General features: G+C 39.8%; 4 protein-coding genes across 5 annotated transcripts; all 4 read left to right on the top strand.

The window, feature by feature from the left end:
* Window positions 1–280: 280 nt before the first annotated feature.
* On the top strand, window positions 281–6923 carry LOC146709590 (protein transport protein Sec61 subunit alpha-like 1). Its single transcript, XM_085456635.1, has 12 exons — window positions 281–402; window positions 1049–1116; window positions 1261–1326; window positions 1595–1673; window positions 1757–1888; window positions 1998–2107; window positions 3222–3375; window positions 3514–3674; window positions 3791–3988; window positions 4396–4587; window positions 4679–4755; window positions 5830–6923. The coding sequence occupies exons 1-12, from the start codon at window positions 396–398 to the stop codon at window positions 6014–6016; spliced, it is 1431 nt and encodes a 476-aa protein (XP_085312761.1). The 5' UTR covers window positions 281–395; the 3' UTR covers window positions 6017–6923.
* A 3002-nt stretch (window positions 6924–9925) lies between these two features.
* Window positions 9926–13316, top strand: chchd4b (coiled-coil-helix-coiled-coil-helix domain containing 4b). The gene is made up of 3 exons (XM_085456634.1): window positions 9926–10157; window positions 11806–11904; window positions 11984–13316. The coding sequence occupies exons 1-3, from the start codon at window positions 10136–10138 to the stop codon at window positions 12304–12306; spliced, it is 444 nt and encodes a 147-aa protein (XP_085312760.1). The 5' UTR covers window positions 9926–10135; the 3' UTR covers window positions 12307–13316.
* A 571-nt stretch (window positions 13317–13887) lies between these two features.
* uroc1 (urocanate hydratase 1) lies at window positions 13888–20960 on the top strand. Its single transcript, XM_085456631.1, has 19 exons — window positions 13888–14155; window positions 14666–14796; window positions 15253–15346; window positions 15453–15512; window positions 15595–15723; window positions 15810–15871; window positions 15961–16027; window positions 16146–16289; window positions 16395–16483; window positions 17575–17637; window positions 17764–17943; window positions 18044–18141; window positions 18229–18301; window positions 18439–18628; window positions 18755–18853; window positions 18949–19048; window positions 20006–20087; window positions 20178–20277; window positions 20374–20960. Exons 1-19 carry the CDS (start codon window positions 14030–14032, stop codon window positions 20512–20514), a joined length of 2028 nt encoding a protein of 675 aa, XP_085312757.1. The 5' UTR covers window positions 13888–14029; the 3' UTR covers window positions 20515–20960.
* A 148-nt stretch (window positions 20961–21108) lies between these two features.
* LOC146709587 (MAP kinase-activated protein kinase 2-like) lies at window positions 21109–26325 on the top strand. Of its 2 annotated transcripts, none has more exons than XM_085456629.1 (11): window positions 21109–21531; window positions 21646–21901; window positions 22882–23021; window positions 23896–23960; window positions 24048–24127; window positions 24474–24600; window positions 24781–24856; window positions 24973–25097; window positions 25605–25690; window positions 25769–25849; window positions 25939–26325. In XM_085456629.1, the coding sequence occupies exons 1-11, from the start codon at window positions 21515–21517 to the stop codon at window positions 26173–26175; spliced, it is 1290 nt and encodes a 429-aa protein (XP_085312755.1). In that variant the 5' UTR covers window positions 21109–21514; the 3' UTR covers window positions 26176–26325. The 2 variants fall into 2 exon arrangements, with proteins under 2 accessions (XP_085312755.1, XP_085312756.1); XM_085456630.1 differs by having other exon boundaries at window positions 21109–21535.
* Window positions 26326–26687: the final 362 nt, after the last annotated feature.

Raw genomic sequence — 26687 nt, 5'->3', positions numbered from 1 at the left:
ACAAATTCATTTGACTGCACTCTGCAATCTATTGACATCAAGTGGCGATATTTTACGATTTGTAACTTTAACTGCAGTAGTAGCAGCTGAAAAATATTGTCCCTCTGTTTCTCTGGGACTGTCAGGCTCCGGGGTTGTTTGCTTTACACAAGTATGTCAAAAATTAAAGTAGGTCTATTAAAATGTAGCTTTTCATATTTGTTCTTCGTTTCTTTGTATTGCAACTGTGATATGTGATGTTCAGTTAAAAGGTCGCTGTCTCTTTAAATCGCTGGTCTTCGTGTCTGTAGTGATGACGTGTCGCCTCCTTTTCCTCCCGGTGGCTCAGTTACTCAGGCTCAAGCTGGTCTCATTTCCACTGTGAAGAACCGTACAAAGAGACCAGTTGGGACATCATGGGCAGTAAGTTTCACTTTGGCACATGATTTTTAAGACTGTGATCTGCAAAAAACGAGGAGCAAAACTGAAACAGTGTTTTATGTGTTTTTGACAACTTAGTTAGCTAACGGTAACTAGCAACTGGCGTTGATCGCATGCAGCTAGCATTTAGTCGCTAGCTTCCTGGTTGATAAATGGTTTTTTCCCTGTTATGAAAATATTTCTAATGAGAAGTAGTTGTAGGGTTTAGCTTAATAACTAGGTGATATTTTGGCAAACTAGTTTTCTAGTCTGTAGATATCCTTTAAAAGCGATACGGTGAGTGGCTTAATTTCGAGACCTTTACGCTAACTTGTTAGCCACTCATTCAAAGACATTGACAGTCTAGTGATGACGACGCATAAGACGCTCTGTTTTTTGTGAGTCCGCTGTTCCTGTTTCCTGCCTTGCATTACTAGAAACATGTAGGTTGTAGAGGTACTGTAAAGATCTGACATAACAACAGGAAACTGATTTTTTTTTCAAAGCTTTGCTTTACTCCAGGTACATTGTTGGTACATTCACATTTGTCTGTAAAGTCCGCCCCCCATTCATTACCACGTCCCGCTGATGATAACCAGATATGATCACCTTTTTACTCATGTTTGTTTCTTTGTTTGTTTGTTTTCAGTCAAATTCTTGGAGGTGATAAAGCCTTTCTGTGCTGTGCTGCCAGAGATCCAAAAACCCGAAAGAAAGGTATGTGTGTTTTTAAATACCTCCCCTTTGTTTTCATAGTTCTAAATAAACAATTAGCAATCAGTAAGCTTTATATTGTGTTTGCTTTAATTTTTTTACCCCCCTCCCCTCGTTTTAAACTTATTACATTTGCTCAACCATTAGATCCAGTTCAGAGAGAAGGTGTTATGGACTGCTATCACTCTTTTCATCTTTCTGGTGTGCTGCCAGGTGAGTCTCACTGTTGTTTAGTTTGTGTATTTACATTTTTATTATGTTTTTAATAGGGGAAAAAACCTCAACAGCTTAAATAAGTAAAAAAAAACTTAGCATAAATTATTACAATGTTATTATTACATTAAGTTGTCTGTTACAGGAATGTTTCTTACATAATAGTCAAAGTATCAAGCTGAAGTCAGTGAATTCAGGGGACACACAATTATAACACTTCATGCAGCCAATTAAGACTCGACTGTAAATGCAATATGTTGCTTTTCAGATTCCCCTGTTTGGCATAATGTCCTCAGACTCTGCAGATCCTTTCTACTGGATGAGAGTCATTCTGGCCTCAAACAGAGGTATATACTTTTTAATATATTTGTGTATAAGTTAGATATATGTCTGCTGTTTTCTGGGGTCTAACTTGAACATTTTCTTCTAGGTACTTTGATGGAGCTGGGTATCTCACCAATTGTCACCTCAGGCCTGATCATGCAGCTGCTTGCTGGAGCTAAGATCATCGAAGTTGGAGACACTCCAAAGGACAGAGCGCTTTTTAATGGAGCACAAAAATGTATGTAATCTCTGCTCAGGTGCTGGTTTGAAGTAGTTTGAAATTGCCTATCAAGACTTTAGGGTCTCTGACCTCTGATTTTTTTTATTTATTTATTTTTTTTCTTCAGTGTTTGGCATGATCATCACCATTGGACAGGCTATTGTGTATGTGATGACTGGCATGTACGGAGATCCGTCAGAGATGGGTGCAGGGATCTGTCTGCTGATCATCATTCAGGTGAGAACAGGATGAATATCTGCAAACATACCTGAACTGTGTAATGTCAGGACATGTATATAAATATAAATTAAATAAATTGTTTTATTAATTAATTATTAATTGTTTGGTTCCTCAGAGTTTCCAACAATGTTGTTTTTGTTTTTATGAACGTTATTATTACAGACATGTCCCTTACACTGGCATTACTGTTTATTCAATGTCATTCTTATTAAACTTAATGTTGACATCACAATTAAAGAAGTGCACGAGGCGCATTTCAGAGAGAGGTTTCATTAGTTACTCTGTCAAATACAGGGTAACTAAGTACAAGGTCTGGTTCAGCATTCATATTAGAGTTGTGTGATTAGTAGTTGATTATACAGCAATACAAAATTCTAATCTCTTTACAAAAGGCTGAGGCAATGGAGATTTTTTTTTCCAGCTTGTCTTTTCCCAAAGCCTTGTCTGCTACCTTTTCATAAACACTCAAAGAATACCAGTGAAAACCCTTTGATTAAAATCAGCCTTTTTTAAATTGTTATTAGTTGGTAATAGTTTTAAACCTGTGAGTATAAATATACTCCCAAGGAGATGTTACTTTCACGCTCTCAACCTAAAGCACACATACGCTGTACTTTCTGTTACTGAGATGATGCTACTGGTACTTTAAAGAACTCTTTGGGCTAGGAAACATAATTAAATTTCAGTTATTTTCAGCTTTATTTATCATTTAGGGTAACTGTTATACTCATTGATGACGTAACAACAGGTATAGATGCAGTAATTTTCAAAAAAAATGAATCAATTGAAATCATTTCTTTTTCATTTATTCTGCTCAGCTCACAACCTGCTGGGGTTGTGAGCTGAGGGGGTTTTGCTGTCACCACAGCTTCTTATAATCTTGTGAATGTGAGAACGAAGTGGAGTAAAATTTTTGAATGTATCCCATCTGCTGTCAGTATTATTTTTTTTATTAATCTTTCATTCCACAAGCCTACATAATTTTTTATTAATTTTAAATGTAAAAACAGAAGACGTAATGTGTTTGTTGGAGTCGATACTCAAAACTTTCCAAACATGGCAAATCTCCATAGCAATCTCATATGACTCGAACTGTTACGTTTCTCTCTAGCTGTTTGTGGCTGGGCTGATTGTGCTGCTGCTGGATGAGTTGCTCCAAAAGGGCTATGGTCTTGGTTCAGGCATTTCCTTGTTCATTGCTACCAACATCTGTGAAACAATTGTGTGGAAGGCCTTCAGTCCCACTACTGTGAACACTGGAAGAGGTAAGGAACCAATAATTGGTTTTTACAAAGTGATTTTTTTTTTTTTAAATTAAATAATAATTTAAAAAAAACCATGTTGCATCTTTGCAATCCAAAACGAGGTTTCTAATTTGAGAGGGTTTTTTTCTGTGTTTCCAGGCACGGAGTTTGAGGGTGCGATCATTGCTCTTTTCCATTTGCTTGCCACAAGGACTGACAAAGTGCGTGCTCTGAGAGAGGCCTTCTACAGACAGAACCTGCCCAACCTCATGAACCTGATTGCTACAGTCTTTGTTTTTGCTGTAGTGATATACTTTCAGGTCGGTTGCTTTTCTTTTCTTTTGTCTGACTTCACACTAACCCACTTGAGATTTAAAACGTGTATTTAAAAAAATAAAAATAAATCAGTGTGATGAATTAATCTCTTCTCTCACAGGGATTCAGGGTGGATCTGCCAATCAAGTCAGCTCGTTACCGTGGACAGTACAACACCTACCCCATCAAGCTCTTTTATACTTCCAACATTCCCATCATCCTGCAGTCTGCATTGGTCTCCAACTTGTATGTGATCTCCCAGATGCTCTCCACGCGCTTCAGTGGCAATTTCCTGGTTAATCTGCTCGGAACGTGGTCTGTGAGTACATGTTTGTGTTTTATAGATTCTTCAGTTCAGTTTGTTAGTGTGTTGACCTGCAAAATGCCTTATTTAAAGTGCAAAAAGACCCAACACCTAACAACCCAAAAATAAATGCCTCTGCTAATGGTTTGGCGATCCATCTTCTTTATAAAAACTACCTCCTCTCAAACAGTCAGTTTTGTTTTGTTTTTTAACCATATTTTTCTAACTACACAAGCTGCATTTATGTAAGCTTACCATGACATTCACACCTGTGTGCCAGGACAAGCCTATTCTTGGATATTTTTGGTTATTGATAAAAGGGAACAAAATAAAATTGTGGAAAGATTGTACCGGAGTCTGACAACTCATTATCATGTTAACATTAGTGACTGATGGAGTACGTTTTGTTCCCGTTTTCCCAGGACACATCGTCTGGTGGCCCGGCCCGTGCTTACCCAGTCGGGGGACTCTGTTACTACTTCTCTCCACCTGAATCATTTGGCTCTGTTCTGGAGGACCCAGTCCACGCAGTAATCTACATCATCTTCATGCTTGGTTCATGTGCCTTTTTCTCCAAAACCTGGATTGAAGTATCAGGCTCCTCTGCAAAAGATGTAAGTTATTACTGCTTTCTAGTAGGTTGTGTTATGACATTGTTTCAAGAAAACTCGTTCTTAGAGCTCTATTCCATTTCCTGTCATGCAGGTTGCAAAACAGCTGAAGGAGCAGCAGATGGTGATGAGGGGACACAGAGAGACCTCAATGGTCCATGAGCTTAACAGGTAAAATACAAGATCTGTTACACCTGTTGACCTTCTAGATTTTCGCCAGCTTCCCAAAATATACAGAACAATTTTGTGTTTCAAGTGTTTGTTATGCAATGCTCTGGTTCAGGAGGTTATGTCATGAGTTCATCCAGACACAGCCTCCATATAACTACTTTTCACATTTCCTACATATAAATAATGCCAACCCACACTTTTTGCTAAACTGCTCTTTTAAGCACTACTTAGTTAAGTGAGTGTACACTTCTCAAAAATGTAAGGGAACATGATCATCAGTGTATAACACAAAGTCAGGGATAGGAAGCATGAACGTCTGTCTTTCACATGCTCACATGAGGTGAACTTCCTTCCTTTCATCACTGAAGAAAATAGGGCGCCAGTGGCGAACCTGCCAGCTCTGGTTTTCTCTGGGGGAATGCCAGTCAAACTGCATGGTGCCAGTCTGTTGGCACAGGTTCCACTAAAGGATTGCGGCCTTTGTGTAACACTTGTCGAGTCTGTATCTGACACTTTAGTTGGAATAATGCACATGGAGGGTTGGGGGGTAGGTCGTTTTGTAGGGCTCTGGCAGTGCTGGAGCAGATACAGCTCCTATTGCTGAATTGATGATCTTCTCCTACTATTTCCTCCACACTCTTGAGACTGTGGTAGGTGCAGCGGCACTTTTCAATGTGCCATCCAGGAAGAGCTGGAACTTGAATTGTCTCATGTTGCCAGCAGTGAACAAAAAAGACACTAGTAAAAACTCTGTGAAAGGTTTTGGTGACTACAATCATTCCCTTTTGGAGGAATTATTATTGTTGTCTCCAGTGCATTTGTTGTCACTTTCATTTACACCACAGTAGATGAAATGAGTTCACAATGGCTTGTGCTTTCTAAATTGACAGGGTGATATTTATTAATTTTAACTGACTTCGTGTCTTTATGTTAAACTGATTGCGTATTCCCTTTCTTTCTTCTTCTTTTTTCTTAAGCCGTATATGTGAATGCTATCATCCTTACTACAGATTGCATTTTCAACAAAAAAACACAGGGTGTGTAATTTCCTTAATTTCTCTGTTTTCATTTTAGATACATTCCCACTGCTGCTGCCTTTGGTGGACTGTGTATCGGTGGTTTGTCAGTGATGGCAGACTTCCTTGGAGCCATTGGCTCTGGCACTGGTATCCTGCTGGCCGTCACCATTATCTACCAGTACTTTGAAATATTTGTGAAAGAACAGAGTGAAGTAGGGAGCTTTGAAGGCCTATTCTTCTAGCCATCGTGCTCTTGCTTTTGACCCAACTTTTTTTAGCACCACAAAACCCGCGTTTATTTTACAGCCATGAGAAGCCCCTGCATCATCGGCACTGCAATTTTTTTAGGACGTTTGAGGAACCTTCAGGAGTCTCCGCTGAAATCGGGTACTGTGAGGTGCTGGGACAATATGCTGACTCTTCACTCCATTTGTTTTCCCCACAGACCTTCCAAAATGATGCAAAGAAAGACATTTGGCTGTGCTTTATCCATGTTTCTACCTGATTAAACGTGATTAAAGCTTCCTATATTCATCTATAGGCTTCCTGCAGGAGTCCCTCCCCCCTTCTGGACTGACAAATGCTTTGGTATGCAGGCATACTTGATTTGGATGGTGACGGTCATCTGTCTTCAGTGTGCTTAGTGTTATCTCCTACTTTTACTTTCAGCTTTATTTAATTTTTTTTTTTTAGTTAACCTGCCAGTCAGTTAATGGTGTAAACCAGGAGGTGAACTGTCAGAGTCGAGGAGTGTGTATGTTTCTGATCGGGACACTGCACTGAAGTGTTTATTGGGTCAGGGTCCTCCGAGAAGAAGAGATGGAGCTCACATTGGGTTCCAACCTCTGGGAAACATTCAAAACTCGTTTTTAATTTAAGGCATTCCCGGGGAGCTTCAGTATTAAATGACAGCTTTCATTGACTCTTGTTACCCACATCATGCAGTCTTATGTCTTGTTTTGTTTTTAGTTGTCTGCTTTGTGTACTTTCAATAATAACTTTTCCAAACAGACTGTACATATGCCATATATTAAATAACTTGGATTTGTCTTAAGTGTAAGATAAAGTCTTTGAATATGTAAAAATAATTGCATTTCAGAACAAACTTGTACAAAAAACATTCTCAATAAAACATTTTGTGGAAAAAGACTGACTTTTAACTATTTGCTTGGGATGTCCTTTTTATACAACAGGTGAATCTGGGGAGGTTTTTGTGATGTTTATGTCACCACAATATTGTGGATTTAGTTCCCATATTTTGGTGTATTTGTTAACAAATGATGGCTTTACTGTCTGGTGGTTTACAGATCAGCCCGCAGGACCCTGTCAGAATTAAACCTGTGGTTTCAGTTTGAGTTTCTGGTCTTTGCACATAAACCGCCAAAGTATTACACAAAGAGGAAAACAGACAGTATAAAAACATGATGAAATAATGTGGTTTTGTTAGAGAATAATACTAAGTAGGACATTCAAGTGCCTGCAAAGCTTTACATCGGACTTTGATATTCGTAAGACGTAGATAAGTCCGATTTTGAACAATTGTTCAAAAAGAAATTTTAAGGTTTTTTTTTGAAAGTGTGCTTCCATAAGAATTGATTATAGTTGTCATTAAATTAAGAAACTTGAACTAATCCTGCTTTAGCATAACAGCGGTTTAAGAAAAATGGTGTTATCTCGGGTTTGGTTCGCTAAGCTGCTTAAGGCAATATTCAAATGACTGCGCACCAACCTTGTTGCACCAACATCCATGCCATTTTCAAAGTCATTTTCATCACAGTTCTTCTCCATTTCGATACTTGGTTTGAACGTCTGCATGTCATCTTGACCTTCCACCTTCTCTCCAGTTCTTCTAATGTTTCCTGGTTTTCCTTTTGCTTTTCTCGCAGGGCTTTGTTTTTCTCCTGCAGTTCTTCGTTTGCCTCATGCATGTCCTTGTTTCTTTGTTGTTATTTGTGATGGATGGCTTTTAACTCTTCATGTCTCTTCTGTAGTTCTTGAAATAAAGACTGTATGTCTTTGAGATTTTTCTCCTGTCGTTGCTTTTACTCTTGCATTTTGGTGTTTGCGTAATGGACTTTGCTGTAGAGTGCTTGTAATTGGGTGTTTTTGGTCACCACTTCTTGGATTTGGCTCTATTTCTCTGCATATCTTCTCAAGCTGCTCTTTCTCTTCCTTGAGTTCAGTGTTTTTGTCCTTTATTAATACTCACAACTCTGTGTTTTATGTTTCAAAGTCTTAAAGAATATACTGCATCTCTCTCTGGGTTTCTGGAGTTTTTCCTTCTCTTTTAGCAGGTCTGAGTTTTCTTTGAGTTCTTTATCGAATATTTCTTGTAATGCTTCCATTTTCTTTCTGTGTCTTTGAGTTTGCACTGCATCTGTTGGTGAACTGCTTCCTATTGTTCCTTCTTCTAAAGCATTTGCATATTTCTTTGGAGTGCTTTATCGAACACGCAAACCTTCATTATTTTTCTCTGATACTTGAAGTTTGCACATAGTCTCTTGGTGTATAGCTCCTGTTTCTCCTTTCTCTTTAAGCATTTCAGTATTCAGTATTAATTCTCACTGCTTAGTAAAACATTATGTGTAAACCTTCGGTGACTTGAAGCTTGCTCTGGAGCTTTTGCTGAATTGCTTCCATGTCTTGAAGTTTGCCCTGTATTTGTTTGCACATTGCTTCATTTGCTCCTTGTCTTTCAACATTTCTGTGTTTCGTCTCAGTGCTTCATTAAACATTACGTGTAAGCGTTCATTATTTTTTTCCGTGATGTGAAGCTTGTACAGCATCTGATGATGTAATGCTTCCATGGTTTGGAGCCTGCACAGCATGTGCTGGTGGATAACCTCCTGCTGTTCTTTCTTTTTAACCACTTCTGTATTTCTTTTCAACACTTTACCAAACATTACGCACAAACTTCCATTATTTTTCTCAGTAACCTGAAGCTTGCACTGCATCTGCTGGTGTATTGCTTCCAAATCTTGAAGCTTAGACTTCATTTGTTGGTGTATTGAGTCCTGCTGTTCCTTTTCTTTCAGCATTTTTATTTTTCGATGGAGTGCTTCATCAAACTTTGTTTGCAACCCTTCATTTTTTTTCTCAACATGCATTGTTTTCACATCGTGGAGCTTACGTTGCATCTCCTGGTGTATTGCTTCCTGTTGTTCCTTCTCTTTCAGCATTTGTGCATTCAGCATTTTTATGACATTTGCGACTAAAATTTTTTATTTGTCTGGGGTTTTTTTTCTTTTATTCAATTTGCATCAACATTACACATAAATTTAAATGAAATATAATCTAATATAAATTAGTTAACTTAAAAAAAATTAAAATAAAATAAATAAAAGTCTATACCACAGCTTTGATTGTGGGAGAAGTATAACGTATTTGCTAAGCATTAAAGATCTGAAAAAGTTATTTTGACAAAGGAAGTGATTTGTTGGACACAGGGCATCAGTTATTCAATAGATATTTCAGATATTTCCTCTTTTTCCCCATTAAAGAGGAATTGAGCAATGGTGAATGCTAATGCAGTAATTTGTTCATTAATTTTTTTGTAATGATCTTTAATTAGTAGTATTATTTTTAATTTTGTACAATGTATTATTCAGGAACAGCAGGTGTTTGGTTTGGGCAAAGCAAATGGATTTCTTTTTTAATTAGATACCAGAATAACTGGTATTACGACTGGCCATCCCTGTATTGTTCATGTCATGCGTGAAACAGTTTGCTGAATTATATTTTTCCCTCAGTGTGCATTAACACCTGTGATTATAACTCACAATATATTTACTCCAAAAATAAACATTTTTTGAAAGCTCTTTTTGTAATCTCTATTTTATCATTTTATATTGATTACACACTCATATGTTTAACATATGAGTGTGTAATTAACATTAAAAAAGTAGAAGATGTAATATTGTCTCTTCATTCCCTTATTTTCAGTGACGTTAATTGATTTGTAATACAACCGAACTTTAGGGACAAAAGCTTTAATGTGTACCAAACTACCTGTAATTACTTGAATAATATTCAATAATTAAGCGCATAACATTTTATGTAATTTCGCAGAAATAAAGTGTGGTCCAAACACAAGATGAAGAGGATATTTCTGTTACGAACTCCAGGAGGCAGCAACGCGCACCGTGGCGTAAACGATCCCAGCAACACTTTCGGAGAAGAAGAGTAACCACGTTCTGGCAAGGATAGTTGTGAAACAGCTTCCGAAGGATGGATTAAAACCTGCGATGCTGTGATATTTGCGTTTGTTGCATTGTGTGTCAGTAAAAGGCGCAACCATCAGTGAACTGCCATCTGTTTCAAGGAGTCAAGAGGAGGAAGTTAATGTGCTTCGGCGTGAAGAGATGAGTTCGGTCAGACAGGAAGGTAGGCATGCTTCTGCAAAGCTACTCTCTAAAGCTTAGTTGAGTCTGAATGAAAAATGAATCTTGGTGTAATAATAAGGTGGATTAAGAAGCTCCCTCATAGGATCTGAGCTAGGACAGTTATCCTGAGAGGGCAACAGTGCCTGCCACCTGTGGCCGTCAGAGTTTAACCTTGACCAGAACGTGCTACAGTCCACCAGGCCTGCAACATACCGTAATTATTAAAGTGACTAATATTAGCACGTTAGAAAGTCACTTCTAGTCTAGTTATAGTTTAAGGTGTGTGTGAAAGTATTTGGACTGTCATGGTAGTAGATTAAGTAATTCGTCACACCAAGTGTGGTTTTAAGATGCTTTTACACTACACAGCCCTTATTGGCTATGCTGTAGATTAAGTTTAGTTATTTAGTGGGGGGAAAGTGCCTATAATAAATAATGAACTACAGCTGAATTCGTAATGTATAAGCTATGATTACGTGGCTTATTAATCCTTAGTTAATGTTTCAGAGAACAGGGAGAGTGCACACTCGTTCTTGGAGATAAGAGTTTATAATCACACATAATAATAATAATTATCATCACACAAATATGTTTCATTTAAAGGTGGGAAGAGAACATTCTTTATTATATAACTGTGTATAATCACAACTGTTAAACGCTCGTAACTACCTTTTCTATTTATCAGTATTAAATTTATGTGAACTTAACTAAATGAAACTAGCTTATTGCAAGCTTGTTTGTGCATGCAACGGAGTGGCAGGAAACTTTGCACACTCACTGAAATGGCAGCTCAGGTGCCTTTATGATATAATGACCCCTCTTCATGTCTCTGTTTTAATCAAAGTCAGTTTAATCTCTTTTATGTTTATTCACTTACAAGGGAGGAAAAGCAGTACAGAGTAATAGTGTATGCGAGTGCTTGCCAGGGCAGTCCCGCTGAGCCTGTTTTATACATTTCCCCATTCATATCAACCAGTAAACACGTACTGTGGGAACAGATGTGTGTCAGAGAAAACAGTTTCATTGTATAGCGTGCTAGAACACAATGCTGATGGAACTTGAATAACAGATAGCAGAGAAGACACATCACAGATTGGGAGAAGGACAGACAGACAGAGATTTTCTCAGCTTACCCCGGAAGAGTGTTTATCTTCGTCTTCATGTTTTTGCTGTGTCTATGGGGTTTTCTCTGTATACTTCGGAAGACTCAATGCCAGATAAAGCTCTTAAGTCCTTGGAAAAAAATCCTGGGATTTAGTTTGAAGTGCTTTGAGTGATAACTTCAAATAATCTTTTATTGGCTGTTAAATGATTCAAAGAAAATTGTATAAAACACCAACAAACAAAACACAAAAAAGAAAGAAAGCAGCAAATCTTCACTTCAGAGAGTCTGTTAAGAATTGCTGAGCATTGTTTTAAGTGTGTTAACAAAATAATAACTCCACCAATCATCTCCTGTGGAAGCTCGTTTCATAAGTAAGCCGGCATTTCATGTTATCTCGTAAAAATTCCATTTAATAAGTGGAAATTTTGAGATGTTCAATTCAAAATTTTGACTTATATATGGCCAAAAAAAACCCCCCAACGACAGGAAAAAGTTTTGATACCTTCCTGATGATTTATTTAAAATGCTCTATTTCACACAACAGGTAAAGACACGATCATCTTTGCCACCAAAGAGGATCATGCAGCACCCAGCACTGCGGAGCTCGTGGAGGAAGACCCCAATGACCCATTTGAGGAGAGAGGTGAGAAACGGTAAAGAAAGCTTTGGTGAAGTTGCACAATTACAAGTTATTTATTCTGTATTCTCCTCTCTCATCCCAGGCTTAATTCTTCCCAATGGGGAGATTAATTGGAACTGCCCCTGCCTGGGTGGGATGGCCAGTGGTCCCTGTGGGACTGAATTTAAGGACGCCTTCTCTTGTTTCCACTATAGTAAGGAGGAGGTGAAGGGCTCTGACTGCCTGGAGCAGTTCAGGTCTATGCAGGAGTGCATGCAGCGTTACCCAGAGCTCTATCCACAAGAAGATGACAAATCACCCAGCGACACCCCAAAAGACTCTGAATCCACAGATGCGCTGGATGAAAGCTCAACATCTGCCTCAGATCAGGACTCTGATACCAAACAGGCCAACACAGAGAGCTAATAATGAGTCTCCGCAGCAACAGTGACGCTCAGTATCCATACATGACATAATTAATCATCCCTTTATTGAGCAAAAATGATGCAGAGATATTTTTTCATTATTTGTCATTAGTTTATTTTTACTATCGACAGTTTTTTTTCATAGCTCATTTGTAAATGATCAGAAATGGCTGTTATGCTTTGGGCTGTGTGGAAGCTGGATAGACAAAGTGAGGAAACACGCAGCAGAGATTACAGATTATTATGAGTTAATTTAAAGTAATTTGATTGGCTGGATGGAAGCAAACGCTGCCACCTTAATATCAAAAAGTATTTAAGATTTTCCCTCCACTGGTTTCTGATTTGTCCTTAAAGGAAAATGGCTACAGAGCAGATACTGTTTGCATGCTGTAGCAGATAAAACTTTTATTTCAGTTTCATTTACAAACTTTGCCAGCAAAGCGATTTAATGCACAAAAGAAAAAAAGGTTTGTGAAGTTGTTTAATCCTGCCACTGTGCTCATCCATAATGGTTGTAAATAATCTTCAGCTGAGTGCTAATTAAGGACCAAGCTTCCTACACCCACACAGTGCACTGTGTGTATACGTTTGGCTCTTTTTCTTCGTGTCTCAGGATGAACATTTGTCTGCTGTGTGATTAACCATCAGAGAGTGTAAACAGTATATTGTCTTAATTTTCTGTCTTTTACATTGTTACACAAATGTTACTTATATCAAATTTGTCTCAAAAGTTTATGTTAGTAACATTATTGAAAAGTTGCCAGCTTTACAAGGTATGAAGCACAAACTGAGGAAATGACTACAACTTGTTTTTGTTTATGAGCTGTTTATTTGTGTCTTTGCACTCTCTGTCCAGTAAGACTGCATTTTTTTTTATAACCAGACCTGAAAAATTTACCTCATCTAAGCTGAAATGAACCGTGTGTGTGCCGCACAGGAGTGACTGACTTGACTTGAAGTGGATATGACAATATTGTTAAAAGTTTTATAATAAAATCAATTACAAATCTCTGGTTTGTGAGATATTGTTGACTGTACACATCGTATTGCAGGTTTACATCATTAACGATGGGAAAATGAACAATGTTACTCATCACGTGTTTGCTTACCGACATTGAATTTTCACTCAAAAAACATACTGGTGTACAACATAAGATATTATATTGTGTATTGATAATATATCAGTACATCAGGTTAAAGAACCATAAACAGTAAGTCAGTGTACCCACCATCTTTGAAAACTGACATCGTGCCTGTAGTTTCCTGTTCTCAGTGAAACTGCGGTATTTAGTTGCACTCGTGGTTTTGTTAATGGGGAGCAACATTTATATGATGATTCTGCACAGTCACTGTGCTGTCTAAAAGGTTTCGGTAAGTTGTGACGCACACTTTTGTGTAACTCAGTTACATGTGCAAGCGTCAGGGGCCAGAGGTCTCAGTAAGTGTTTGTCTACTCAAGCATGTGCTGCTTCAAACTCCGCGAGGGATCAATAATTGCCAAACAACCTCTTCTAGTCGTGGTGTACCATTGGTGCATTGTGAAGGGCAAAGTCGACCAAAGAGCCAATGGGACAGTCAGCCAAAGAGCGATTGCCCTCAAATGTTTCTCCCTCCCTTGAATTCTTTCTCTCCACAGGGGATCGTTAGAGCTACTGTCAGGTTCCAGTCTTACCTTTGTCTATAGGTTTCTGATCAGGTGTGTCATAGCAAATATCTAATACAGCATGTCTACTTTGAAGGAGATATGCAGCGGTTTGCCCCTCAACCCGCTGCCCCCTAACCGGGGAAGATATCCAAATGTGCCACATGCACCTATTCGGACTCCCAACCTCACCGCAGAAGAGGAGCGGGTGAGTAAATGGATTGCAAAACTATATTCTCGCACAGTTTGTAGGAGTTTTACCACCAAGAAATAAGTCCGTGAGTAGCACAGGTATATCCTGCCATAGTTTTTGTCATAGTTTTAGTTAATGTTAAGCACTAATGATGAAAATTCAGATTTAAAAGACGTGACCAACATTAAAAGCGGTGACACTACAATTTGTGCACAGGAAACTTTTGGATATTATCCAAACAGAGCTGCACTATCATGTCACATAATTGGGCTTCTCTAAATATGGCTGATGGGAAAGTGCATTTGTGTCCTCTGTCCTATTGCGTCACCTCTCCTGGATCATGCCCTTTCCTAAAAATTGATTATTCTCAAAAGTCCTCCACTAAGTGAGTGAATAATTTAAAGAAAAACACAGAGATGCTTAATAAGTTACACGAGAAGACCGGGGAGCAGAAAGAGATCTAATCATGTCTTCTGAACATTTACGTTTCTTGACTAACGTCCTCTAAATGCATCTTTCCTCTAGCTGGCGCTGAGAAATGCACTGCGTTATTTCCCCCCCTCCCACCATGCAACGCTCGCACCTGAATTTGCTCAAGAGCTGCGGCAGTATGGGCACATATACATGTACCGCTTCTGTCCCACATTACGGATGAGGTAAGGCTCACCAAGGACAGCCAATATTCCTATTCTATTTAGATATTTAACACTGAAGAATCTTTCTGTGAGTGTTACAACTAATAGAAGGCAAACAGTTGCACTTTGTAATACTTTTAAAATGTATTAATCTACTAATATATGGGCTGAGCTATACAGGCACTTACCAGTGTGGGCGTGCATTCACATTTTTTACATAATTTTTATATAAAGATTTAAAACAGGTGCTCAGAATTACGGTCATTGGAATCTTTAGGCAGAACAGGTAGAACAGAGAAAACAAAGAAGAAGAAAAGATTTAAAAAATCTAAAAAAGACTATAACAGTATGAAACTGAGAGACCACTATAATATAAATATATCTTATATTTAAACTGCATTTCAACTTCAAAGTGGGATTTTGTTGATTTTTTCCCCCCATTTTACAAGTAACATGAATTTCCTTCTGCTTCCTAAGAGCTTACCCCATAGATCAGTACCCATGTCACACACGTCAAGCAGCCGCTATGATGCTAATGATTATGAACAACCTGGATCCAGCAGTTGCTCAGGTAAGCACAGGTTAACAAGGCTAAGCCTACTGAATAAAATGTCAGGTTTTCTGTATAATTTATGTGTTTGATGTGAATAACAAAGAATTCGTTCTTCATCCTTCAGTTTCCTCAAGAGCTTGTCACCTATGGAGGGAACGGACAGGTGTTCAGTAACTGGGCCCAGGTATGGCCTGAGTTAACATGATCGTTTGCACGTCTCTGATCACAGTGTATCCCTTTTAAGTTTTGCATTTGTGTGGGTGCAGTTCCGCCTCGTGATGCATTACCTGAGCGAGATGACAGAGGAACAAACTCTGGTTATGTACAGCGGTCACCCCATGGGCCTTTTCCCCAGTCTGCCTTCCTCACCTCGCGCCATCATCACCAACGGCATGGTAACGGCGAATCAGGCATTTAGCTCAGTAATGTCATATGAAGAGATAAGTGACGCATTCACATGTTTTTCTTTTGCTTGCATCAGGTTATTCCAAATTACTCCTCCAGAGATCAGTATGAGAAGATGTTTGCGCTGGGTGTATCAATGTAAGTCCTCAAGGTCCATTATAGCTACTTGCTTTTTTTGTCTGGAGATGCCAAGTGTGGTCTCTTTGGTCTTTGCTGTGCATTTTCAGGTACGGTCAAATGACGGCAGGCAGCTACTGTTACATTGGGCCTCAAGGGATTGTTCATGGAACTATGGTTTGTAATAATTACAAACAGATGCACACAACACAGTCTGAAAGTCCCTCACACAAAAATGTATTAATGCACGCTGTAGTGCCTGTTTTAGATTTGTATTAGTGGTCCTTTTTTGCAGCTGACGGTACTGAATGCCGGCCGGAGGTACCTGGGCTCTGATGATCTGAGGGGGCGTGTGTTTGTGACCTCTGGCTTGGGGGGAATGAGTGGCGCTCAGGCTAAAGCTGCCGTCATTGCCGGCTGCGTCAGTGTGATTGCAGAGGTCAGCTGGTTTCAAGTCATTTCCCATGAACTCTGATGACTAAGCAATAACAGAGGAAGTACTGTGTAAAGTCAATGTGACTGTGTATATTTGATTTGCGTTTAGGTGGATGAGGCTCCTCTGAGAAAGAGACATGAGCAGGGTTGGCTAATGGAGGTCACTAGCAGCTTGGATCAGTGCATTAAACGCATAAGGTAACTGAGAACATTGGATTAAAAGTCTTTATCAAAGGTTCAGTCAGACTGCTCTCGTTTGAAATGATTTACTACATCAGAGATTGAAAAGGTGGCCCTTAAAGGTGGTTTTCGATGTAAGGAGACTGGTTGTGGATGAAGCAGTGCATATCCAGCTGACTGCCTGTACTAGCTTGCAGGATTCACTCGAGCATGTTCTCTTTGTTGAGACTTTGTTCAACGAAGGGACATTTAACCAAATATCAGTGCAGGTGTTTGCGCCTGTATGTATACTTTTAACCTTGTGTGGATTAGAGGTGGTAAAATGTTTCATACATTTGTGAGGGACCAAGCAGCCAAAGCAAAGAGGACACAAGCAAAAAATATCTTCAAAAAGGGTTTTCTTTATTTTAACCCTCAAAAAGTCCAAAATTAACAAAATTCAAAACCATACTTAACAGGCCCATAAAACAGGTCAACTAAATATAACTCTACAAAAAGTAATTTCCAAAAACTTAAACAACAAAGTGAGACACAACTTAACTCACAAACTGACCTAATTAAAAAGACACATGAGGGTAGCTTTTATAATGATTTGGCCAAACCATTTGAACACAATAGGGGGGAAAACAAAAACACACACTAATATTAACTAAGCACAGAATAACCCAACTAAACCTAAAACACCCCTGCTCCTGGTAAGCCCATGGTTGGTCCTGCTGAGCAGGCATTTTGTCCCCAGAGTCCTCAGCCACGCCTTTTGCCCAGACAGGAAACAGCCACCGCCCAAACCCAGGTAACTCAAAGAAAGAGAAACATAATTAATATAACAAAACATTTTAGAAAAACCATACAATGCTACTATGTGCGCGCCTCATAATACCAGTGTTGGGTTTAACCAAATGATTAATGAATTATATTAATGAAGAATACTGCAAAGCAAAATAATAAAGTGAAAAATGGACTAATTTACCCCTGTGTGGCTGCTGCCATCACAACATTACAACAAACCCCATAAACATACAAGTAGCATGGTGATCCAATGTTAGAAGGATTCCACAGGTAAATCTCTCAGCTGTGAAAGTCACTAATTACTACTTTGTTTCTTACAGAGAGGCTAAGAGCGCCAAGACTCCCCTCAGTCTGGGATACCATGGCAATGTTGTAGACTTGTGGTGAGTCAGACAGGATACGTTTACACTATAAAACTCAGGTCTACAGCTGCAGCTGCAGTGAAGGAGACAGTTTTTGTTGTTGTTGTTCCCTTGAGGTCTTAGTCATAGTCTGCTCTTTCTAAACAGGGAGAGAATCCTGCTGGAGTTTGAGAGGACAGGCGAGCTCCTGGTAGATCTGGGTTCAGACCAGACCTCGCTTCACAACCCATATAATGGTGGTTACTATCCAGTCCAGCTCAGTTTCCATCAGGCCAACCAGTTCATGTCTACTGATCCTGACCGTTTCCGCAACGTGGTCCAAGAAAGGTTAAATTAATCACAGAGCTTAACAAAGCTTATTGTTGTGCTGTTGTTTTTATATGTCTCTCTATTAAGCTGAAGAAATGTGTTTTAAACGCTATCACAGCCTCCGAAGACAAATAAAGGCTATCAACAAGCTAGCTGATGCAGGCATGCACTTCTGGGACTACGGTAATGCTTTCCTCCTGGAGGCCCAAAGAGCTGGTAGGTAATTTAACAAACACAGAGAACTCCATTATCATGCAGTTAATTATAGACTAATAACGAGGAATACTGTCTTTTGATTTACAGGTGCAGAGGTTCAAAAAGTTGGTGGAGGAGCAACAGAGTTCCGTTACCCTTCTTATGTGCAGCACATCATGGGGTGAGCATCATGAACTAAACTTCACTAAGTTTAAACATGTTGTAAAGCCTGCCATACTGTGACTAAACCCTTTAATGAGATGTGTGAATAAGCTTGTGTGCAATATTTTTGATCTCATTTCATATGCCTTTACCCAGGGATATTTTCTCATTGGGCTTTGGGCCATTTCGCTGGGTGTGCACATCTGGCGACCCCAGAGATCTCGCTGTAACTGACAACATTGCCGCTACTGTCCTGGAGGAAATGAGCGCCAATGTACCTGATCGTGTGAAACAACAGTACAATGACAACATTCACTGGATTAGAGAGGCTGGAAAACATAAAATGGTAAGCTCCCTACTAAAACAATCCACCCACTGGATATTTCAGTGTAAATTACACAGGTAATAAATAAATAATAATACAACAAGAATGCCCATATGCTTCATGTATTGTTTTTTTTTTTTTGTTTAGGTTGTAGGATCACAAGCCAGAATCCTGTACTCTGACCAGAAAGGAAGAGTCTCCATTGCTTTGGCGATCAACCAGGCTGTTGCTGATGGAAACGTTTCAGTAAGAGGATAAACTGTCTGCTGAGGTGATCATGAGGCTTGATGTTCAGTTTTGAGTGTAGTCTCAGTAGTGTCTTTGTTGTTACTCTTGTTCAGGCGCCAGTGGTTATTAGCAGAGACCATCATGACGTTAGTGGCACAGACAGCCCCTTCAGAGAGACTTCTAATGTGTATGATGGTTCTGTCTTCTGCGCAGGTACGTGGTACACTCACTACAGCTGAATACAACTGAAATTTGAAGCTTAATACATTGAACTCATTTTACATCACAGGCCACATACAGCCCACTTTGAGCTTAAGTCATCTTAAGTGGGCCAGATCAAATAATTAAGTCTCAGTGTGTGTTACTTCCTTCTTTATTTTGTTGGAGTCCCCTGTCTCCTGTGTGCATGTTCAGTTTTGCTTCTCCTGTCTCGTTAGTCAGATTTAGTTCACCTGTGTTCCCTGGTGTGTTCCATCCTCCTGATTACCTCATGTGTGTATTTAAGCCCCTCTTTTTCTTTAGTTTGTTGTTGTGATCTCCCCTCGTGTTGTGTATTCTCCTATCAGTCCAGCAGTGTTAGTTATTTTAGGTAGTTTGTTCCAGCTCTGCCCTGCCTGTTTTATTGGCCTGCCACTTGCCGGCTGATAAAGCTGAGTTTTTTAGTTCAAGTCTGTCTGCCGAGTCCTGCATTTGAGTCCGCACTCAACCTGCCACACACAAGTGTCCCATGACACAAGTCAGTTCCTTAAAGGCATTCTGAATGCAAGAATGGGAGACTTAAAATATTTTAAAGCTCACTTCCAGGCAGCACATTGTGGTAACAGATGCAGCTTTATAACAGAGCGTATGACCCATTACTGGTTTAGAGAGTTTCAGTGCCTCTGCAGGAAACCAGTATCAAAGAAAAATGCTCTGTGCTTTGCTTCATGGGCGGTACTGAAACCGAATTGTGTCTTTAAAAAAAACAAAACTAAATCTCCTTGACTACTGCTGATATGAAAACTGTTGTGGCTGAAAGTTGTGGCTTGGCCCACAAACGTATAACTTTGGTGACATAAAGCCTTTTTTCATATTCTCATCATTCTTGTATTTCCACATTCATATAATCCATAAATACTTGAGCAGTAATAAAAAAGTCCGCTCATAGCTCACAGCGTGTACCTGTTGCAGACATGGCAGTTCAGAACTTTGTTGGTGATGCATTCAGAGGTGCCACATGGGTAGCCCTGCACAATGGAGGTGGTGTTGGCTGGTAAGTCTGACTACAACAGTTTGCCAAAGCCATATTTATGTATTAATACAAATTTAAATCAGGGTGATTATAACTGCCTCCCATTTACAGGGGTGAAGTCATTAATGGAGGATTTGGTTTGGTGCTGGACGGCTCAGACGAGGCAGCAAAGCGTGCCCGTCTGATGCTCAACTGGGATGTCTCCAATGGGGTGAGATAGCTGAATGCGAAGCAGCTTACAGCCTCACTTCACAGTCTGCAGATGATAATTGTCCTGCTGCTATCTGTGTGTTTCTGTGTGTTGCAGGTGGCTCGTCGCTGTTGGTCTGGAAATTCAAACGCTTACGAGACCATCCAGCGCACCATGGAGGAGAACAGGCAGTTGCATGTCACCATGCCCTTTCCTGTGCAGGACGAGCATGTGCTGGATCGTGCCCTGCAGGGCTAAGCAGCAAGGCAAAACCAGCAAGCTGTGTAAAAAACCAGCCACAAAACTTACATAACAGACTTATCATACCACATTCATACCACAAAGACATCTGAATACGCAGAAAGCCTGCAAATATTTGTCAGTACTGCACTAGGTAATAAATCTATATACAGTGGCAATTTCTAAAACAAAACTCTATCAGGTTGCTACGGTGTTTCATATATTTTAAATGCATGTATTCTTTATTTTCGAACTTGTATACATTATAAAACCTGTGTTATTTGTGTGTACTGAACCTGCTATTACTATCAAGTAATTAAAATGCCAAGTCCTATATTTCATGTGCCATACAGGATGTAAAGTAAGAAGAGCTGCAGTTCTCTGCAGTAAGAGTTAAACGACTGATGTTCGAGCCAAGGCCAAGTTGGTCACAGTTGATAGCACATAAAAAAAGACAATATGGATTCTGCCCTGAACATTTCTTCACTTTGCACTGCTCATAGCTTTGTGTGTTTTTATATATATATATATATATATATATATATATATATATATATATATATATATATATATATATATATACGGATCTTGAGGATCCGAGTTCCGTTTTGTTGCACTCTCGAAGGCGAATGGTCGCGTACTTACTACAGGTCTTTGCTCTGTCTGCTGAGATCCTGCCGTGCGTCTTAACGCGGGATTGTTCCTTTAAGAAAACTGTGAATGGTCCATGAATTTGAGCCTCGTCGCGCTGACGTAAGTGAATTGGAGAGGTTGGTGTGCCTTGCAGGAAGAGACAGATAACAGTGATGAGGACCAGGCAAAGGTACCAGATTTTTTGCCGAGATTTTTCCCCCCACTTGTTGTGTTTTTATAACCTCTACATTTACCCAGCCAATTGCTGAAGTCGTTTGAAGTCCGTGACAGTATAACGGTGCTTATTCCCCTCCCTTTTCTGCACATCGAGGATTCTTTTTTTAAATTTTAGATTGCCTCATTTTTTTCTTCAGCCATAAAAAGAATGGATCGTGACGTGTTGTAAGTAAGTACGAAAGTCGTCTGGATATATGTGGATGAGCTAAGATGACACTGGGTATTTTATGCGGCAGAGCCTGGTGACATTTTCTTTTCTGCGCCACCGTCGGCTTTTAGAGAAAAAATGGATCATTACCAGGAGGAGCAGTCGGTAAATCCTATTACCGCGCAGCACGGGACAGCGACCAACAGCGACTCCAACTTGGGCAGCGGCCTGACTGACCTCCAGCCACCTGCTTACTTCAAACTGGAGTTCAGGAGAAACGCGGTGACCGATGACTACAAAATAACATCTCAGGTCCTTGGCCTGGGAATCAATGGCAAAGTACTGGAGTGTTACTGCAAGAAAACAGGAGAGAAATGTGCGCTCAAGGTTTGTGACTGTGCCTGCCGCTTTATTTTGTTGTTGTCGCTGGAAAGAAAGAGAACAGCCATCAATTATTCATTTCCCCACAGTTGCTGTGGTCTGCACCGTGTAATGGTGACTGGAAATCTGTGCAAATATCCTAATGTCGTTTTATCTTCAGGATTTGATGTAAACTTTAATGTGCGGCAGCTTCAAATTTCTTAGAATGATATGATACACATGAACCAGGGATGGATGGAGGAGTAACCTGAAGCAGATTTGCCTTTTGAACTACCCAGACAGTAGTTGTGTCTCACACGCTGTTGTATGCTGTCTGTGATGCTGCTGCACAGCTTTTACTGTTGTGATGTTGTTATGTGGACAATGAGCTTCTCTGTTAAAACTTTATACCAGTGTCTCTGACATATAAAAAGGAAAAAAAAAAAATCCCGCATTTTTCACTCATCCATGCAGCAATGTTGAGCCCACAAAAGCTTATGTGTTTGGAGAAATGCAGCTCTAAAACTACTTTTAGCTGCTCTCTTATTCACAAGGCTGTCGCCAGATTGGGTTGCTCCTCATGTTTGATTTGGCAGATTTTCACGCAGGATGTAATTCCTAATGCAACTCCCAAGGAACTGGTGTTAATTAAATAAACAGCTGGCTATGGGATTGCAGGAAATCCTTATAGAATTAGGCAGGAAGGGCAATCACTCCAGCTCCTCCACGTCTTTTCTTTGGAGGTGATGAAATAAGTGGTATTGTGTGAGTGGCAATGTATGTTGATGTGTTACCTTCCTCCTTCGGCACTCAGCTTGCATTGTCACAGCTGTTGGGATATGTGTGCTGAGTGCAGCTTTAAAATCCTGACTTTTATTGCTCCGTCTGGAATAACTGCTCAGCAAACAGCGGTAATTTAATGCCTTTAATTTTGCCTGCCTTGAACACTGATTTGCATTTTAAAGCATTTCATTATAACGTTTAGAACATTTTGTCACGTTCAACAGATTCTCTACGACACTCCCAAAGCTCGACGGGAGGTTGAGCTGCACTGGCGAGCTTCCGGAGGTCCCCACATTGTACGGATACTCAGCCTCTATGAGAACATTCACCATGGGAAGAAATGTCTCCTCATTGTTATGGAATGGTGAGAATGAACACACTGTTTTTTGGCACCTTAAAGTAAAAGCAGTTGCTTAAAAATGGCTTTTACAGATATTGGAGAACAGTTTGTGAATCTGATTTAATCAACAGACTTTTCAAAGTAAATAAATGGTAAATGGCCTGTATTTGTATAGCGCTTTACTAGTCCCTAAGGACCCCAAAGCACTTCACACATGTGATTCACACACTGGTGATGGCAAGCTACATAGTAGCCACAGCAACCTTGGGGCGCACTGACAGAGGCGAGGCTGCCGGACACTGGCGCCACCGGGCCCTCTGACCACCACCAGTAGGCAACGGGTGAAGTGTCTTGCCCAAGGACACAACGACCGAGCCAACCCTGGCTCGAACCGGCAACCTTCCAATTACAAGGCGAACTCCCAACTCTTGAGCCACAATCTCCCCTAATCATTTTCTCATTTCACTGATTAATCAATGGTGTTTTAAACACTCCACAATTTTGACAACTCATTATAAGTTCACTGAAGAGTGGTTTGAGTGTGATTATTCGTACAAACAGCCAAAATTAAAAAATGTGAGTTTATGTGAGCATGTGTATTATTCCTTTGTGTTGTTATTTTGCTTCCTGTTAAATTTTAACTTGTTAAAACAGTTAAACTAAAACTCAAAGTGGACGCAACAAAAGAAGTAATAAAATAAAATGAATATAAATAGCTAATAATAATAATAATTGAATCCATACAAGTCTAAGAAATGGTGGTCAAACAAAAACCCTCAAGACTGAACCCGCCTGAGCAGTTAATAGTCAGCACAATGACTTGCTTTGTTATAAAACCGTGATTGCCAAGAGTACCCTCACTGCCCCAGGTCTGATCTCTTTGTTAATCTTGTCTCAGCATGGAGGGAGGGGAACTGTTCAGTCGCATTCAGGCCAGAGGGGACCAGGCTTTCACAGAGAGAGGTGGGTTCGAGTTCACATTTAACAGTTTCATTTAATGGTTTCTGCATTGCAATCTGTGCTACCATGTCTCTCATATCCTCCAATCAGAGGTGTCGGAGATCATGCATGACATTGGCATGGCCATAGAATACCTCCACCACATGGACATTGCTCACAGAGATGTAAAGGTACTGTAACGCTGTTCTTTCAGAAGCTGCTGAAGACCGCAAGTCTGGTTAAAATATGCCACATTGCATTAAAAAGTTAACCCTCCACACAGCAAAATGATGCATACCCAGAGTTTTAAATACAATGTCAAGTGTACATATGTAATAAGATGAGGGTGACAGACCAATCTAACTTTAGTGTAAAGTTGATGCACTGAAAAAGGCCACTGCGTGCGTATTAGTGAGATGCAGCAGTACGCTGTGCCCTGGAAATCATTTACACAGTTAATAAAAGAAATAAAAGAAAAGATTTTATAAAACACAGTCAGATTAAAGAGTTTTTTCTTGTTTGTTATTCTCACCACAGCCTGAAAACTTGCTCTACACAACTAAAGAGAGCAACGCTACTCTAAAGCTGACTGACTTTGGCTTTGCTAAGGAGATGACGCTACACAACTCCCTGCAAACTCCATGTTACACTCCGTATTATGTTGGTGAGTGTCCAGAGAAATGTGATTGCAGGAGTTTCAGGTGCACTGCGTATTTGTCAGTATTAGAGTCAAAATTTGTTTTATTTTATTTATTTATTACTGTCTCCATGTGTGTCTGCATATGATTGACGTTTTTGTGTGACTCTGCCCACATTATCGTGTTGTATCTGTTTGCCCATTCAGCGCCAGAAGTGCTTGGGCCAGAGAAATACGACAAATCATGTGACATGTGGTCTTTGGGTGTAATCATGTACATCCTGTGAGTATCTTGTGCCTCTCTAATTAGCAATACTAATGACTAAAAATCAATTCTGCATAGTGCAAAATTAAGAAAGTGTGAAGTTCTCTTCTCTTCCCTTCCCTTCTCTTCTTTAGACTCTGTGGGTTTCCTCCATTCTACTCAAACACAAGCCAGGCCATCTCTCCAGGCATGAAACAGAGGATCAGGTTGGGCCAATATGAGTTTCCGAACCCAGAGTGGGCAGACGTTTCTGAGGAAGGTCAGACTAACAGAATAACTAAACAATACTCGCACTGCTGTGAAATAAAATGCAAGTAGAGAGAGGCTCTAAATGAATATGCTATTGGTCCACAAAGTGTAAATTACTGTGCCACGGCGCTTCAGCGTTCAGCCTCACTTTAATCCTCGCACGCTCTAACAACATAATCATGTGCTTAACAGAGAGAGTGGAAATGACCTGCATAAACTTTCCGCTGTAATAGGAACCTCATGGTTTGCAACACTAGATCTCTGTATGTTTAAACTTCCCATGGTGTTGACTGTGTGTATCTTTTTGTTCTCTTGAGTGAAGAGGATTTTTTTTTGTTCTTTTACATTAGTTCTCGTTTCCAGTTTCCAATCACTGAAGAATTGAAAACATAACACTTCTCAGAGCTTTAGAGCTTTTGCAACATAACAACTGAGATAAACCCATAAACATATCTTTATTCCACATGCACGTTGCCCTGTTGGATTGCTTGACTGTGTTTCTTATTGTTACCTGCAGCCAAACAGCTCATCATTCAGTTACTGAAGACAGACCCCAGCGAGAGGATGACCATTGGACAATTCATGAACCATCCTTGGATTAGTGTGAGTTAACACCTGTGCCCGTTCACCTCTGTGTTTTCTCCCAGTGCACACGCTGATGTGAATGTTTTTATTTAACAGCAATCCATGGTGGTCCCTCAAACACCTTTGTACACCTCTCAGGTTTTGACAGAGGACAAGGAACTATGGGAAGATGTAAAGGTGAGAATTGTATTTACTTCAGAATCTGGCCACAAGATGGCAGTAGAGCATTATCTCAGATTTAAAGCACAAACTGTGTCTTCCAACAGGAGGAAATGACCAGTGCCCTGGCCACGATGCGCGTAGACTACGACCAGGTGAAGATCAAAGACTTGGATACATCCAACAACCCTCTGCTGAAGAGACGCAAGAGGCCCGTTCCTCCGGGAGCTGACGGCGTGGAGGAAGCTGACAGAAGGGATGGAGATGGATCAGGAGTGTGTAACAGTCAGAGAGAAGTATTGTTTTCTGAAGAACATGGTGACATGATCACGGAAGAAAAGTAGCATTAAAACCAGAGTAGCAACATTTTCCATCCACATATCAATTGTTGTACTTTACTCGTTCTTTGTGTTCCTGCACTCACTTTAAAGAATGCCATTTATTTTTAACTCTCACTACTTAAAGTGAAATAAAATGTTGTTTTTTATCTTTTACATTGGTGTCCTGTCACATTTTACATGGCAGCTCATTTTATACAGAACACTAAGAGACTTGGAAACTTTACATTTATTCTGATTGTGAGTAAAACAAGAAAAAGCATTAACCTTAGAGACTTTGTATAAGCATTAGGAACTGATTTTCCTCTCTGTAACCAATGAAAGACGATATATGGAAGCCATAAAAGATAGTCACTTAGGCAAGATAACATACAACTAATTCCTCTTTACAAGTCACAACTGTTTACGTGGTTATGTCACTGCGCTGTCAAGGGACAAATAAACCTTGAGAAGTGAAGGTGTTAACATGGTTCATGCTCGTTATTAATCTTGCCAAACATTTCCGCTTGCTTGAAATG

Source organism: Copadichromis virginalis, linkage group LG5 (assembly GCF_057382275.1).
Source record: "Copadichromis virginalis isolate Kocher_CV1m ecotype Utaka linkage group LG5, C_Virginalis_male_GT1.1, whole genome shotgun sequence".
NCBI lineage: Eukaryota > Metazoa > Chordata > Actinopteri > Cichliformes > Cichlidae > Copadichromis > Copadichromis virginalis.
The sequence above is the reverse complement of the archived record's forward strand: the minus strand, read 5'-3'. Positions and strand labels throughout refer to the sequence as shown.